Source organism: Copadichromis virginalis, linkage group LG8, assembly GCF_057382275.1.
Source record: "Copadichromis virginalis isolate Kocher_CV1m ecotype Utaka linkage group LG8, C_Virginalis_male_GT1.1, whole genome shotgun sequence".
Classification (NCBI taxonomy): Eukaryota; Metazoa; Chordata; class Actinopteri; order Cichliformes; family Cichlidae; genus Copadichromis; species Copadichromis virginalis.
In genome coordinates this window covers 30,116,881-30,129,042 of record NC_140625.1, presented here as the reverse complement: position 1 = coordinate 30,129,042, position 12,162 = coordinate 30,116,881, and the positions used below count along the sequence as shown (strand labels likewise).

Below are 12,162 nucleotides of genomic sequence, written 5' to 3'. Positions count from 1 at the left end.
TATGTGTGATGCTGCTGTGAGAACTGGACTCACTGAAATGGACCTCTTTGTGCTGTTAGTGCATTTTTAACATTTCTGATAAATCATGTGACTTCCTGTGTCCTGCAGACCAACTCTGACCTCTGGCTCCAGTGTAAGGCTTCTGTCTTTTATATACAGTCTCATGCTGAGGTAAGCTCAGAGACACTTTGTAATCATTCCGAGTGGTGAAGCGCAGATAACAGTGAATACAACACATGCCAGAGTAGACAGAGAAATAGCAGTGCATGTGCAAGTGTGTCCACTAGGTGTCACTGAGCTGTATGCTGTAAGCCTCCTCACACACGTAGGTGCCTCCCTTTAGGCACTTTGTCCTGACTTACAGTTGGAAGAAGCCTCCATTCTTCATGCAGTGGTTTCATCGGGTGGAGGCTCTCCAAACGAACTCTTGTGAGGTGCTCGCTGGTCATTAGGTCATGATTTCCTGAGCATCAGTCCTTTAGCACCGTGAAGAGTTACATAAGATGTGTGATTAATCTGAGTGGACGCTCGATGCAGAGAGCACGTCCCCCATTGGCTCACTCAGACTGCAGTAATGAATCTAAGTTGGACTGCTCTCTGGGGGGGCTGACTGCATAACTGTGGGGAAGGATAAAGCAGCTCCATACAAATCTGTATCACATAAAAACTCATTGCCTAATAGTGTGTTGACCTTGTTTCACCAGCTCAGCTATGAGCCATCAGGGAGTGTCTGTGTTCCCGTGCATGCTGAGGATGTTCAAGTTCTAGCAGACTTTAATCTGTTTGTAGGGCTGGCGAGTTTCTCGGTTTCTTTTTATGCCACGTTTCATGGCCATAAACCTGCCGCTGCCACGTGGGACAGTCACCAGTGTAATAGACAGTGACCATTCAGAGTGTATGCTGCTCCACACTCAGCTTTAAACGCACACCACCATCCAAGTAGTTGTAGTGTGGCCCCCTGGGCTCAGAAATGAAGGGTAAATGCCAAAAGTGCAGTTCCCCTATTGGCCACTGGGGGCTCCAAAAATGCCTCAGTCTCCATCGGTCCCCATAGACTCTCATGTTAAAATGTACAAGTTTAGAGCAGAAATAAACATGTTTAGCTCCTGCTATAAGTAATGGTTTTGATTTCTACGGATAATTTCCTTTCATGATAACTGTGGAGAGGCATGACTTTATTCATAATGCATTCCTTTGGATGCTAGTAAGATCTAAAGTTCCATCCAAAAAGCTTCTGCCTCAGATTGGGTGTTGCTGTCTCAGAGGAGCGGCGTGTAACGCAGCCCAAAGACAGAGCTTAATACATACAACCAAGTATAAAATGAATGCAGGTACCTTTGGAAAAAATAAACTTCAAGACTGAAAATAATAAAATCGGTTTAACATTATTTTAAAATAAAGACCAATAAGGGAAACGTCTTCACATAGATGTGGGAGTGAAAATAATAATAATATTAATAATCTCAGCAGCCCCTCTGCATACATCAGAAGCTGCACAGAAATGGAAACATACAGCAGTTTAAACGTACATTCATGAGGATAAAGGGAAGCTCGTTTAGTCTGATACGTAAAGGCGCCAGGAGTTAATGGAGCTGCTGGTGTCTAAACACTGTCCTCACCTCATTATGGAGCAGCTGCTCTTCTCCAGCTGTTACAGGCAGCTCAGCTAGAGGAACTCTGGCTTCACATCGAGTTTATCTAAGCTTCCCTAAACCTCCGTTATTCATTTCTGGGGATAAATCAGACACCCGGCGAGTCTCTGAGGTCTTTTAAAGCATCTAATCTGTGTTATTATTAGCTAGCAAGACACAAAACAATAAAAATAGATTCACTGCTTTTGAAAAACTCGAGCTCCGTGTTTCACTCTGTAAATACAGATGGAAGTAAATCAGATGAAGTGCAGGGTTTGATTGGAGGTCTGTCAACAAATCCCCAAAAGGGACTTTTTATTTCCCCATTTATCTGCCAACTACTCCCGACATGAGCTCTAAAACTGAATACAGTGTCGTCTTCTGTATTATTTTTGTGCTTCTTTCTCTAGTGACTCATCGATCCATTTAAACCCAAAGCTGTTCAAAGGTTGATGTGGCTGAAGTTCACTTCAGGTCAGCCCCTCAGCTCAGCCAAAGACCAGCTCAGCAAGTGCGGGTAATGGACCTTTTGGAGCGAGCAGCCTCCGTTACAGATGCTTCGCTCGTGTGGACTGTTTGTTTCTCCTGATCAAAAAAAGACCTGAAATCTCCTCCAGATGAAGTTGTTAGTTTGTCAATGAAAATAAGAGGATGTGATGCTACACGATGTGGAGATCCGGCCTGACCTTTGATTCAAGTGTGTGTGTGGTAGATCTCTCAGCTCAGCATGACCCTACCTCCCCAAGGTACAACAGAATTCAGCGTCCTACTGCCGCCATCTTTGATGCTCACCAGTTAATGCTTATTTCTTGCTTGTGGTTCAGCAGACTTTTTCTTAGTTGGGCGGTGTTACTGCCTGGAGTGCTTTCCCAGTAAAACCACAGCAGTTCTTGGTGCATAAATGCTCCACCTCTGGTTTTAGTACTTGCTTTTTTTTCCAGACTTCATCTATGTTAAAGAACACCACATGCTGTACATGCCACTTTGATCGTGAGTGGGCCACATGAGTGGAGCTCTTCTCTCTGTCAGTGTAAAGATGTTTAACTGCTGAGATATTTTATGATAAGATTAAAAAAAAGGGACCCGATTGGAGTCTTTGCCAGCCCAATTCTGGCCCCCCGGACCTTATGTTTGACACTCCCAGCTTAAAGAGAAATTAAAGAGATAAATTATTTTTCTTTTAAGGCAACAAAGGACGTTTGTCTGTCCGCCTGTCGGTCCTCCCATGTTCTTCTAATCTCACCTTAAGCTCAGTCTTCTGGTCAGGCTGACCTGATCAGAGCTCGTCTCACAGTCTTAATCTGACACACGAGGAAGCTTTTTTCTCCTTGTTGCACAACCTGCCGTCCTCCCCACGCTGGATTAGATTCAGTCTATGCTGATGTTTTGTTAGAGCTGGACTGCAGCCACCTCTCATCTGTTTAATGAAGACAAACTTAACAAAACAAATGGGAGTGAAGGATGGGCTGGCCCTGGATTTATATTTCAGTGGTCCCCTGCTAATAGAATTTAGGGGAAAGGACCTCGTGTTCCTTTACTGAAAGAGAGAGCGAGACAGAAACCAACCGGTGCTGCCAGCTGATGATTTAAGAAAAAACTGTGACACCACCAAGAAGAGGAAAGTCCCACTTCACTTTAAGACCCGTGAATCCATGTATCTCCACCTCAGAGATGATTTAGTGTGTAAACAGAGGCGGTGATGAGGGAGTGAGCAGCTGGCGTGCAGGTGGGTGTGGAGGTAAGGTGATGCAGATGGCGAGAACAGCGCAGTAACTACAGCCTCTGAAATGACCGCACAGTCATAAGCTCTCCAAATAATGACCACACTGTTGTTTTGTTCCGACTCCATGGAATGACCAGGCGGCTCCAGAATTCCAAATCCAGTGGTTGTGATGGTGGCTGCCGTCAGCACATATATACAAAATGACCAGAGGACATTTAATAACCGATCCATGCCGATTTATTCAAACTGAAATCCCGACGAGCATCATTTCTGGCTGTTTTGTCAAACTCTTGTCCTGATTTGACCAGCACGGTGAGGAAACTGCAGCTTCTTCTCTGGTTTTCTTGATTTCAGAGTTGTGATGTCTTTTTGTGGCCAATCACCTGCAGTCAGTGTGAGTAAGTGAGTAAACCTCAAAGACGATGCAGCCGGGAAGCAAAATGCTGCAGAGCGGCTCCAATGTGAAGACTTCAATCGGACTGTTTGGGCAGATGGGAGGAAGAGGAGGAGGTCTGCATCATCTTACGGACAAACACACATATACAAACACAGCCACACATATACACAGCACACTCTGTGCAGGCGCGACAGCTGCACGTTAACCTGCGCCAGCTCGGACTTTGTTGTTCTCTCTCTTGTCTTTTTCACACTCTCTCGCTCTCTCTCTGAAACTCGAACATGCACATGCATAAATCAAATCGTTATTGCTGACTGACTCAACTTGAGTGGAATTAGACTGCTTTTCACACGCTCACGTGCACGCTCTGTGTTTCTGGGAAAAGCAAAAATGTTTGAATTCCCTCCAACGGTCTTCACATCATAAACACGAATGATGAGCTGTCCAAGTGAAGCTGGAGCCGGGAAGAGGCAGGAAGGCCGAGGACAATTCCACCGGGACTGGAGCTTCTTGTACTTTTGTTATATTTTATCTGTTTAATGTTAATTCTGACTCATTGTACACATGAGTCACGCTTCAAAATCGTGCCTCTAAAGTCAGTCATGAACTTCCAACCCCAACCACAGACATTGGTTGGGAAAGCTGGAATATGGTTTGAAAACGTTTGAAAACATCTTGTTCTGTTTCATATTCACTTAAAAGCTGCAGAGAAATTAAATACTGCAAAAAAGCTATTTAAAAGCATGGGATATTTGCCATGTTTGGTCCTGAACAGAGAGGAAGAGGAGTTTATTGCTCCAAAGTGGACATAATTTCATTAAACAGTGGAAAGGTTCTGATGAATTCAGCCAAACTTCTAAATGTTCTTTACAGCTACAGCACAGGATCGTGTGACAGCAAATTACAGATCCAGCAGTTGGTGTGCGAGCAGAAGAATCACATTATGTTCGCTTACTCTGTGCATCCAAGATTTAAAAACACGTAAACTCTTGGCAGGACAGACAGGTGGTAAATTATTCCTCATGCTGCTGAGGATCCATGAACTCTTTGAAAAGTCCATCAAGATGACAAGTTTTTCACTCACAATAATTCCACATCCACAACTGAAGACGTAACTCTACTGGTCAGTAACGCCTCCTCGTAGTTGTCTGGTAACTCTTGAGTGACCACTGAGTGAATTGTGTTTTGGGGATCAAAGCCAACCAAATCCCTTATAGGATCACAACCCCCCCATCTATATGAGCTGGTCAACGCTTCTTAAACCTCTCCAGTCACCAGTAGCAGCCCTTAACTGTCCCATGGGAGCCCTTCAGTGATCACAGAAACCCATTAAATGATCCTCCTCCTTCAGTTAGGAGTGGACCTGCGTTAAAGTCCAGTGAGTGCTCTAAGGACCATCTGAATCACTTAGATGATGGCTTTCAATCACTCAGTGAGCACTGGGTAAGACCAGGCACATTGAGGCCTGACAAAATGTGTCAGAAGTTCTTTGATTGATAGAAATAGCAGGTTTATATTCACACCTGAGCAAATGGGAGCGTTCAAAGTCTATCACTGAGCCTGGAAACTGTAGCAGAAAATCATGCAGGCCCTTCAGGCACCAAGCCCTCCAAGAATCCATGAAACTCATTCAAGAACACGTGAAACTTAAGTTTCACCTTCAAAACCCACATGAACCCTAAGCTCCTTAAGCAATGACCAGCCCCCCACCACAGCATCACTGTAACAACTTTAACGTCTCCATCTCCTTCAGTGACCACTGCAGTCTCCCAGTGGTCCAGATTCCCCCTCAAACACCCTTAAACTCCCTTTAAAGAACATTAAAGCCTCTCGAGGTCTTGAAATACTTAAAAACACGTACACCCACATCTTCGTCTTGTTAAGTCGCTGAGCCCTGACTTCATCCATGCAGACCCTCTCAAGTGCGTCTCTATGGCGATGAGGGTGGCAACAGGAACACACAAACACAAAGACAGAAAGATGGATGAAAATCCCCTCTGCATCATGTTTTTCTGGAGGTGAGGGGCTGCAGCAGGAGCAGCTGAACTGCCCTGAGGGCTGACGTCTTGAATCATTTGACAGGGTGTTTACGAAGTCACGCCGAAAGCCTAAAAGCCTCTCTACTGGCCTCCAGAGGCGGAACCGCTCATTACAACATCACCACACAGACCTTGCATTCAAACCCTTTGAGTTTTTAAGAACTCATCCATTGTGACGTCCTTAGAGTCACGATTACAGGTTCATTTGATGTGAATTTGTGAAAAGGGAGCCAGATTATATTGATCTGTGCTCGTCTATATAAAACAAATCGTCCTTCTCATATTAAAAAAAACTTTGATCATGTTTAATTTAAAAAAAAAGGTGACAAAAAATATGGAAAAGCATAACAAAAAAAGATGTAGGTAGTGTTTGCTAGTTTTTCTCTACTTTAGCACAGGAAAGATGGAGGATGAACTTTGTTGATGGACTCTGGTGGGTGGAGACAAACGCCAGCACACGGCAGGAAGAAGACACTGGAAACAACCCAAACTTCAGCCAAGCGAACATCACTTTACACGGGTGGATTTCCCATCATGCTGAGAGGAGAGAAAGCTGCTTTTTATCCTGTTTACCCAGATAAAATCAAACCAATCATGAGCTTTGATTATAAACCCAGCTGAACACCTGACGATGCTCTCCACCATCATCAAACTTCATCTCTCCAGAGAACTGTATAGCTTATATGTGGAGAACAACACCGTCCCGAGATGCTTCATGCCAGCTTGTCCTTTCAAACTGTGTTTCTCACACATTTTGAATATTTCATGGGGACAGTTTATAGTCTGGAAACAGAAAATTAGTTAAAAACTGAAATATGAGTCTCGATCGTGCCGTGTGTGTCTGAACTGTTTGGTCACTAAAATGCAGAAACTATTTAACACATTAAAACCTGGACCTCAGCAAGTTTCAGCTGCATGTTTAGTTAAGACACACACACACACACACACACACACACACATATTCACTCTTGTGGTCAAATAAGTACATAACTCACTGCAGAGTACACACACATACACACACTGTGTGAAGCCTGGTGTGGAAACATTAAAATCACTCACTTTATCACAATTGTGGGCAAAAGTCACAGCTCTCACTTTCACCCTCTCTCTCAGATTTATGTGTCACCACCTTCATTCCAACACACACACTCAGTGCACACACACATACACACACACCCATCGCTGATTGGACTCTGAGTGGGTTTCCTTGGCTTCCTCCTGCATCGATAAGTCTGCAGCTGCTGGAGAGGTCTGACTCAGCAGTGAGTCGAGTCTGATGAAACTGGGGTTTCATTATCATAAATGTGTTTCATAAACATGAACTGAAACACAGCCTGCGTTTCAGCACCTCCAGCGCTGTCGCCTGCAGAGAACCCAAAGATCTGTTTGTCTCGCAGAGTATCAAACACTGGCATGCATTAATCAGATTATGTCACGTATGATGTCAGAGAAATGCTTTTCATTGAGCGTTCAGAGGTTTGGGACAATTGATTGTTTCCGTAACGAAGCTTCAACCCAGCTGTGACGTAGCAGCTGTCCTCTGCACAGATGTTACTGCTGCAGTTTCTGAGAAGGAAGCAAAGTTCCTGACAAATCTCGTAGAGAGCTGAGAAATGTGTTTTTTGATGGAGCTTATGTGATACGAGAACTCAGAGAGCAAACATCTGTAACTGTATCTGTTCGTTTCTGCTGGTTGCACAGTGTAATTTATAAGATTTATAGCTGGTTGAAGAGAGATTACAGGAAATGTTTAAAAGAACCAAACAACATACAAACAGCCTCTGCGTTTAACCAAAGTCCTTCCACACCAAAGTCTTGCCACTTAGCAGATACCTTGAAATCCTGCCAGGAGCTTGACTGGGCAGCTAATTTTACATTCACTTAAATTTCAGCGGTCACAGGACACAAAGAGGTATTTATAGACTCAGCAGCAAAATCTGAAACCCTGCTTACAAAAAAGTGCTGAATTTGCTCTGAGTTTTAAGAAAGCTTATTTGTTCCCTTGCAAGGATCACTTCTGCCACAATCTCTGCAAATCCACAGATTTCAGTTCATGGTTTTCTTGATTCTCTCTCTCATAATGGATCTGTTCTTAAAAGGAGCAGCAAAACAACAGTTTTCTTGCACATGTCTGCAAAACAAATGCTGCTGGTTCATTTGGACAATTCGAGCAGGCAAACATTTCAATCACAGTGCTGATCTCTCTCTGTTTTGCTGGAAAAATCAATCACTGTTGCATTAACTGACTGCAGGTCAATGATAAAGGGCTCCCAGCAGCAGCGCCTAATGCAGTATAAAACTACAAAACAAAAACGCACACAGAGGAATGAGAAGAGGAATTATAAAGCATCCGTACACTTTGTTTTAGCGCTGGAGTTTATAACAACTATCTGTATTCTTTTGCCCATAAAAACAGTTGTCATCCACACTTATATTAGTACTACTTCATACATGTATTTTTCTTTTAAAAACAAACAAACAAATAAATAAATAAATGAAATCATTTTCTGGAGATTTTTGAATAAACTTTTAGATTCGTTAAGTACTTCTAAGTTGAACTAAAAAAAATCGAACCTTTCACCTCACTTTATTTATAAACTCCAGTTCACAACAGTTGTGTAATATTGTGTAAAACACTTGATTATCAGACAGAAGAGCCCAACATTTGCATGATCCCCTTCCAACAGCTCTTGGCGATGGTGGAGAGGAAGAACTCCCTTCTAAAGGGAAAAGACTTCCAGCAGGACCCAGGCTCAGGCAGGGGCAGCCTTCGAGCCAATGATTTGAATGTAAAGAGAGAAGAAGATTTGACAGCAAAATTTATTTAAAGCACCAAAAGTCGGCAGTGTGCAGGCCGAGTATGTGATGCAATCTGTTTTTATATTGTTTAAAATACTTCATAAACCTTTTATGAACCCTTAAATCAGTGGCAGCATGTTTCATAGGCTGGTCACATCATAGCTGCACAGCTCTGAAATCAGATCCGTGGAGTTAAATGTGCAGCATTTGAAACACAATTCAATGTCATTTTTCTAAATATGTGTGTGCACAGCTTCAGTCACATACACCTCCACCTCCTCCTCCCTAACAGACGTCACTCAGGCCCACCAATAGCCTCCTGTGTTTATCCTGCAGCTTTTATAAACCGGCGCGGGGAGCGAAGCGCCACACTGCGTAAGCCAGTCCTCCGGTGAAGGTTCCCTGAGCTCCACGCTGCCCCAGAGCACACTTTAAGACTCTTACAGCAGAACTCCGTGTAAAAGTTAACTGCAGGTCTGAGTTTCTGTCGGACTGTCCCATCATGAGTCTCCGGTTTGTCCTGTGCGTAATGGCCCTGTTCGCCTCCTCTAGCCTGGTGGCCGAGGCGCTGAGAGCCAAACGCCTCGCCATCGGCTGCCCGGAGAAGTGCGACAAGTCTCAGTGCGCTCCCATCCACGCGGACTGCCTGGCCGGCGACGTGCTGGACCGCTGCGACTGCTGCCCGGTGTGCGCGTCCGGCGAGGGCGAGCAGTGCGGCGGCACCGGAGACCGCGATTGCGCCGAGGGGATGGAGTGCGTGGTGAGTGACGGCGTGGAGGTGTCGGCCACTGTCCGGCGGAGAGGAAGCGCCGGCGTGTGCGTGTGCAAAAGCTCCGAACCCGTGTGCGGCAGCGACGGCGTCTCGTACCGGAACATCTGCGAGCTGAAGCGCGTCAGCAACCGGGCCATGAAGCTGCAGCAGCCGCCGGTGATCTTCATCCAGAGGGGAACCTGCGGGAAAGGTACGTGTGAGTGCGTGCGCGCGTGCACGAGAGAGATTATAGCTTAAGAAGAAAGAAAAGGTGAAGCAGGACTGTGGAAGTTTAAGTGCGCACACACAAAGCCTGAAATACGGCAGCAATGTGTGTGTGCGTGCATTCATTTCTTTGTGGGGACCAAAAATTGGAAGTTTACTGTACTTGTGAGGACCAAAATCCTGGTCCCCACAAGTTTCAAGACGGTTTTGAGACTCAAAATGTGGTTTTAGTGTCAGGGTTACAATTGGGTCATGGTGAGGGTTAAGCAGTCATTATTAATGGTTAGGGTAAGGGGCTAGGGAAAGCAATATGTCAATGAAATGTCCCCACAAGAAACGAATACCCGACGTGTGTGTGTGTGTGCGTGTGTGTGTGTGTGTGTGTGTGTGTGTGTGTGTTGGCTCTGAACTTGTATGACCTCAGCAGGAGTCTGAGACTGAACTCTCGCCCAGCAGAAAATCATCAGACGAGCATCCAGAATGAACCCAAATCGCGTGAAGAATGCATCCTTAGATCTCAGACAGACTGGAGTTAACCCTGAATCTGCGTCTCCTCCCAGCATATAGCAGCACACAACCATAACCTCCAACATATAGTGTCTGATTAATCTGGTGGCCTGTGGTCTAGTAAACATCAGGTTTGGTCTCCAGATACCTCGTTGTAGTTTTTCACATAGAAAGTAGAAGTAAAGCAGCAGAAGACTGTCACGTTTAAAAGCTGCAGTCACACAAACTGTACCATTAATGATCTCCCGATAAATAATTTGACTTGTGACGTCACCTTTCAGCATATTTCCAGCGTGACCCCCCCCCACAAACACACACACACACACACACATGCTTCACTACATTTCGCTGTTTATACAGCTTAGAGATAACAAGGTAATTAGTGATTTCTCCCAGAAGACAATCGTGTTAACTAAACCTAAATGTCTGCGGTGGTACAACAGGAAGTGTTTTGGAGGTTTATGGGAAAAAAAGCACTTTTGTTAGACGTCTATAGATAAAATCACAGTCAGTATATAAAAGATGGAAAGATGGATGTGGCCACTACAATGTCACCCACATTGTTCTGGCTGCTTGAGATTCTTTTTGAACATTTGAGTAAGAGATAAAATGCTTTCATTTAACTCTCAGTATTCTTAGTCCTTAAGCTTAGCCCCTACGCCTGAGAAGCAGAAGTCACATGGCAAACTTGTTTGTAGTGAAGAGAAAGGCGCGCTGCCATATCGTAGCCTCTTCCTATCTGCTAGGCCTGACCTATCCTGATTGGAGTCACTGAGCTGGACCGCTCCACCGTGTTTGAGTCTTGCTGTGTGCTACAGCCCATCCGAGTTTGTGTCACCCTGTTGCACCTGTACAGTTTATGAAAACAAGCTAATCTAACTGGTAGCTGATAACTTCTGCCCTCTTGTTCATATTCAGCCAATTCTTTCTTGCAGGAAGCCAAAACATTTAAAAGTGAGCCTTCAAAGTCAGGTCCAAAACCAATGGGTGATGTGAAGCTGGCCATCTTTTACTTACAGGCTGTGGTGCTTTGACACCAATGAAAACCTCTTAGTGACGAATGAGGCTCTGAGTTTTTGTAGCTGCATGTAACAACAACAGACAGTTTAACTGCATTATAGTAAGTTAAAGCATTTATCTGACATCTGTCATAGCAAACTGCTCTCTCATTACATCTGCACCCTTCTCTCTTTCTCTTTACATCTGCTGATTGGCCCAAAACGCTGACATGGAACATGTTTCCACTAGGGGTGCAACGATATTCATATCGATATTGAACCGTTCGATACAGTGCTTTCGGTTCGGTTGTATCGAACAATACAACATTTGTAATTTATTTGATCAATTTTCCTTCTGATGATGCTGTCTGTGTTGAGCGCTCAGTGAATCTGTGTTCGACTACTCCGCCTAGGCTGCACTGTCGAGCGCAGATCCACTGAGCGCTCAACACAGACAGCATAGTCAGAAGGAAGAGCGCAGGGCAAGCTAGCAAGACAGAAGTTAAGCTCTCCTTGCAACATGGACCTCCCCCACCCTCATTCAGATCTGGCGTTTGGAATTATTTTGGTTTTCATGTGACGTATGACCCTGAAGGTAAGCGAGTCATGGACTAAAGTAAAACAGTATGTTGGATGTGCCATGCAATGCTCAATTACATGGGTGGGAGCTAGTGTGTTAGCGCAGTTAGCTCGTTAACGTGTTGGCTGTCTAGCCCCATGCACGGGGCTAGACAGCGATCGTGGGGCGATCGTGGCTCAAGAGTTGGGAGTTCGCCTTGTAATCAGAAGGTTGCCGGTGTTGTGCCAAAAAGTGATTGTCTGCCAAAAACTGATTTCCAGTGTTTCTGTGTATTTTTTATGTGTAATATCTTTACGTATGTTCGTAAATAGACTTCGGTGAACAGGGGATACAAAGGGGTTACATAAAGAATTAAAAAATTATCTGTTTTTTAAGTATCTTTACAACTTGTACTTACATTATAACCAATCCGGTCCTTTATCCCCACTTAAAATATTTTTACAGAACTACTGTAATATTTGCTGACATTTCTGCTGTCCTGTTGGGCAACTTACTCTTACAAAATACATTTT

General features: G+C 44.4%; 1 protein-coding gene across 1 annotated transcript in view; it reads left to right on the top strand.

Moving 5' to 3' along the window:
* Positions 1-8,946: 8,946 nt before the first annotated feature.
* The window catches only part of htra1b (HtrA serine peptidase 1b), a 29,700-nt gene continuing 26,484 nt past the window's right edge, over positions 8,947-12,162 (top strand). The window contains exon 1 of the mRNA XM_085467057.1: positions 8,947-9,551. Within this exon, the coding sequence (XP_085323183.1) occupies positions 9,092-9,551 (460 nt within the window). The 5' untranslated portion in view covers positions 8,947-9,091. The remainder of the gene's footprint in view (positions 9,552-12,162) is intronic.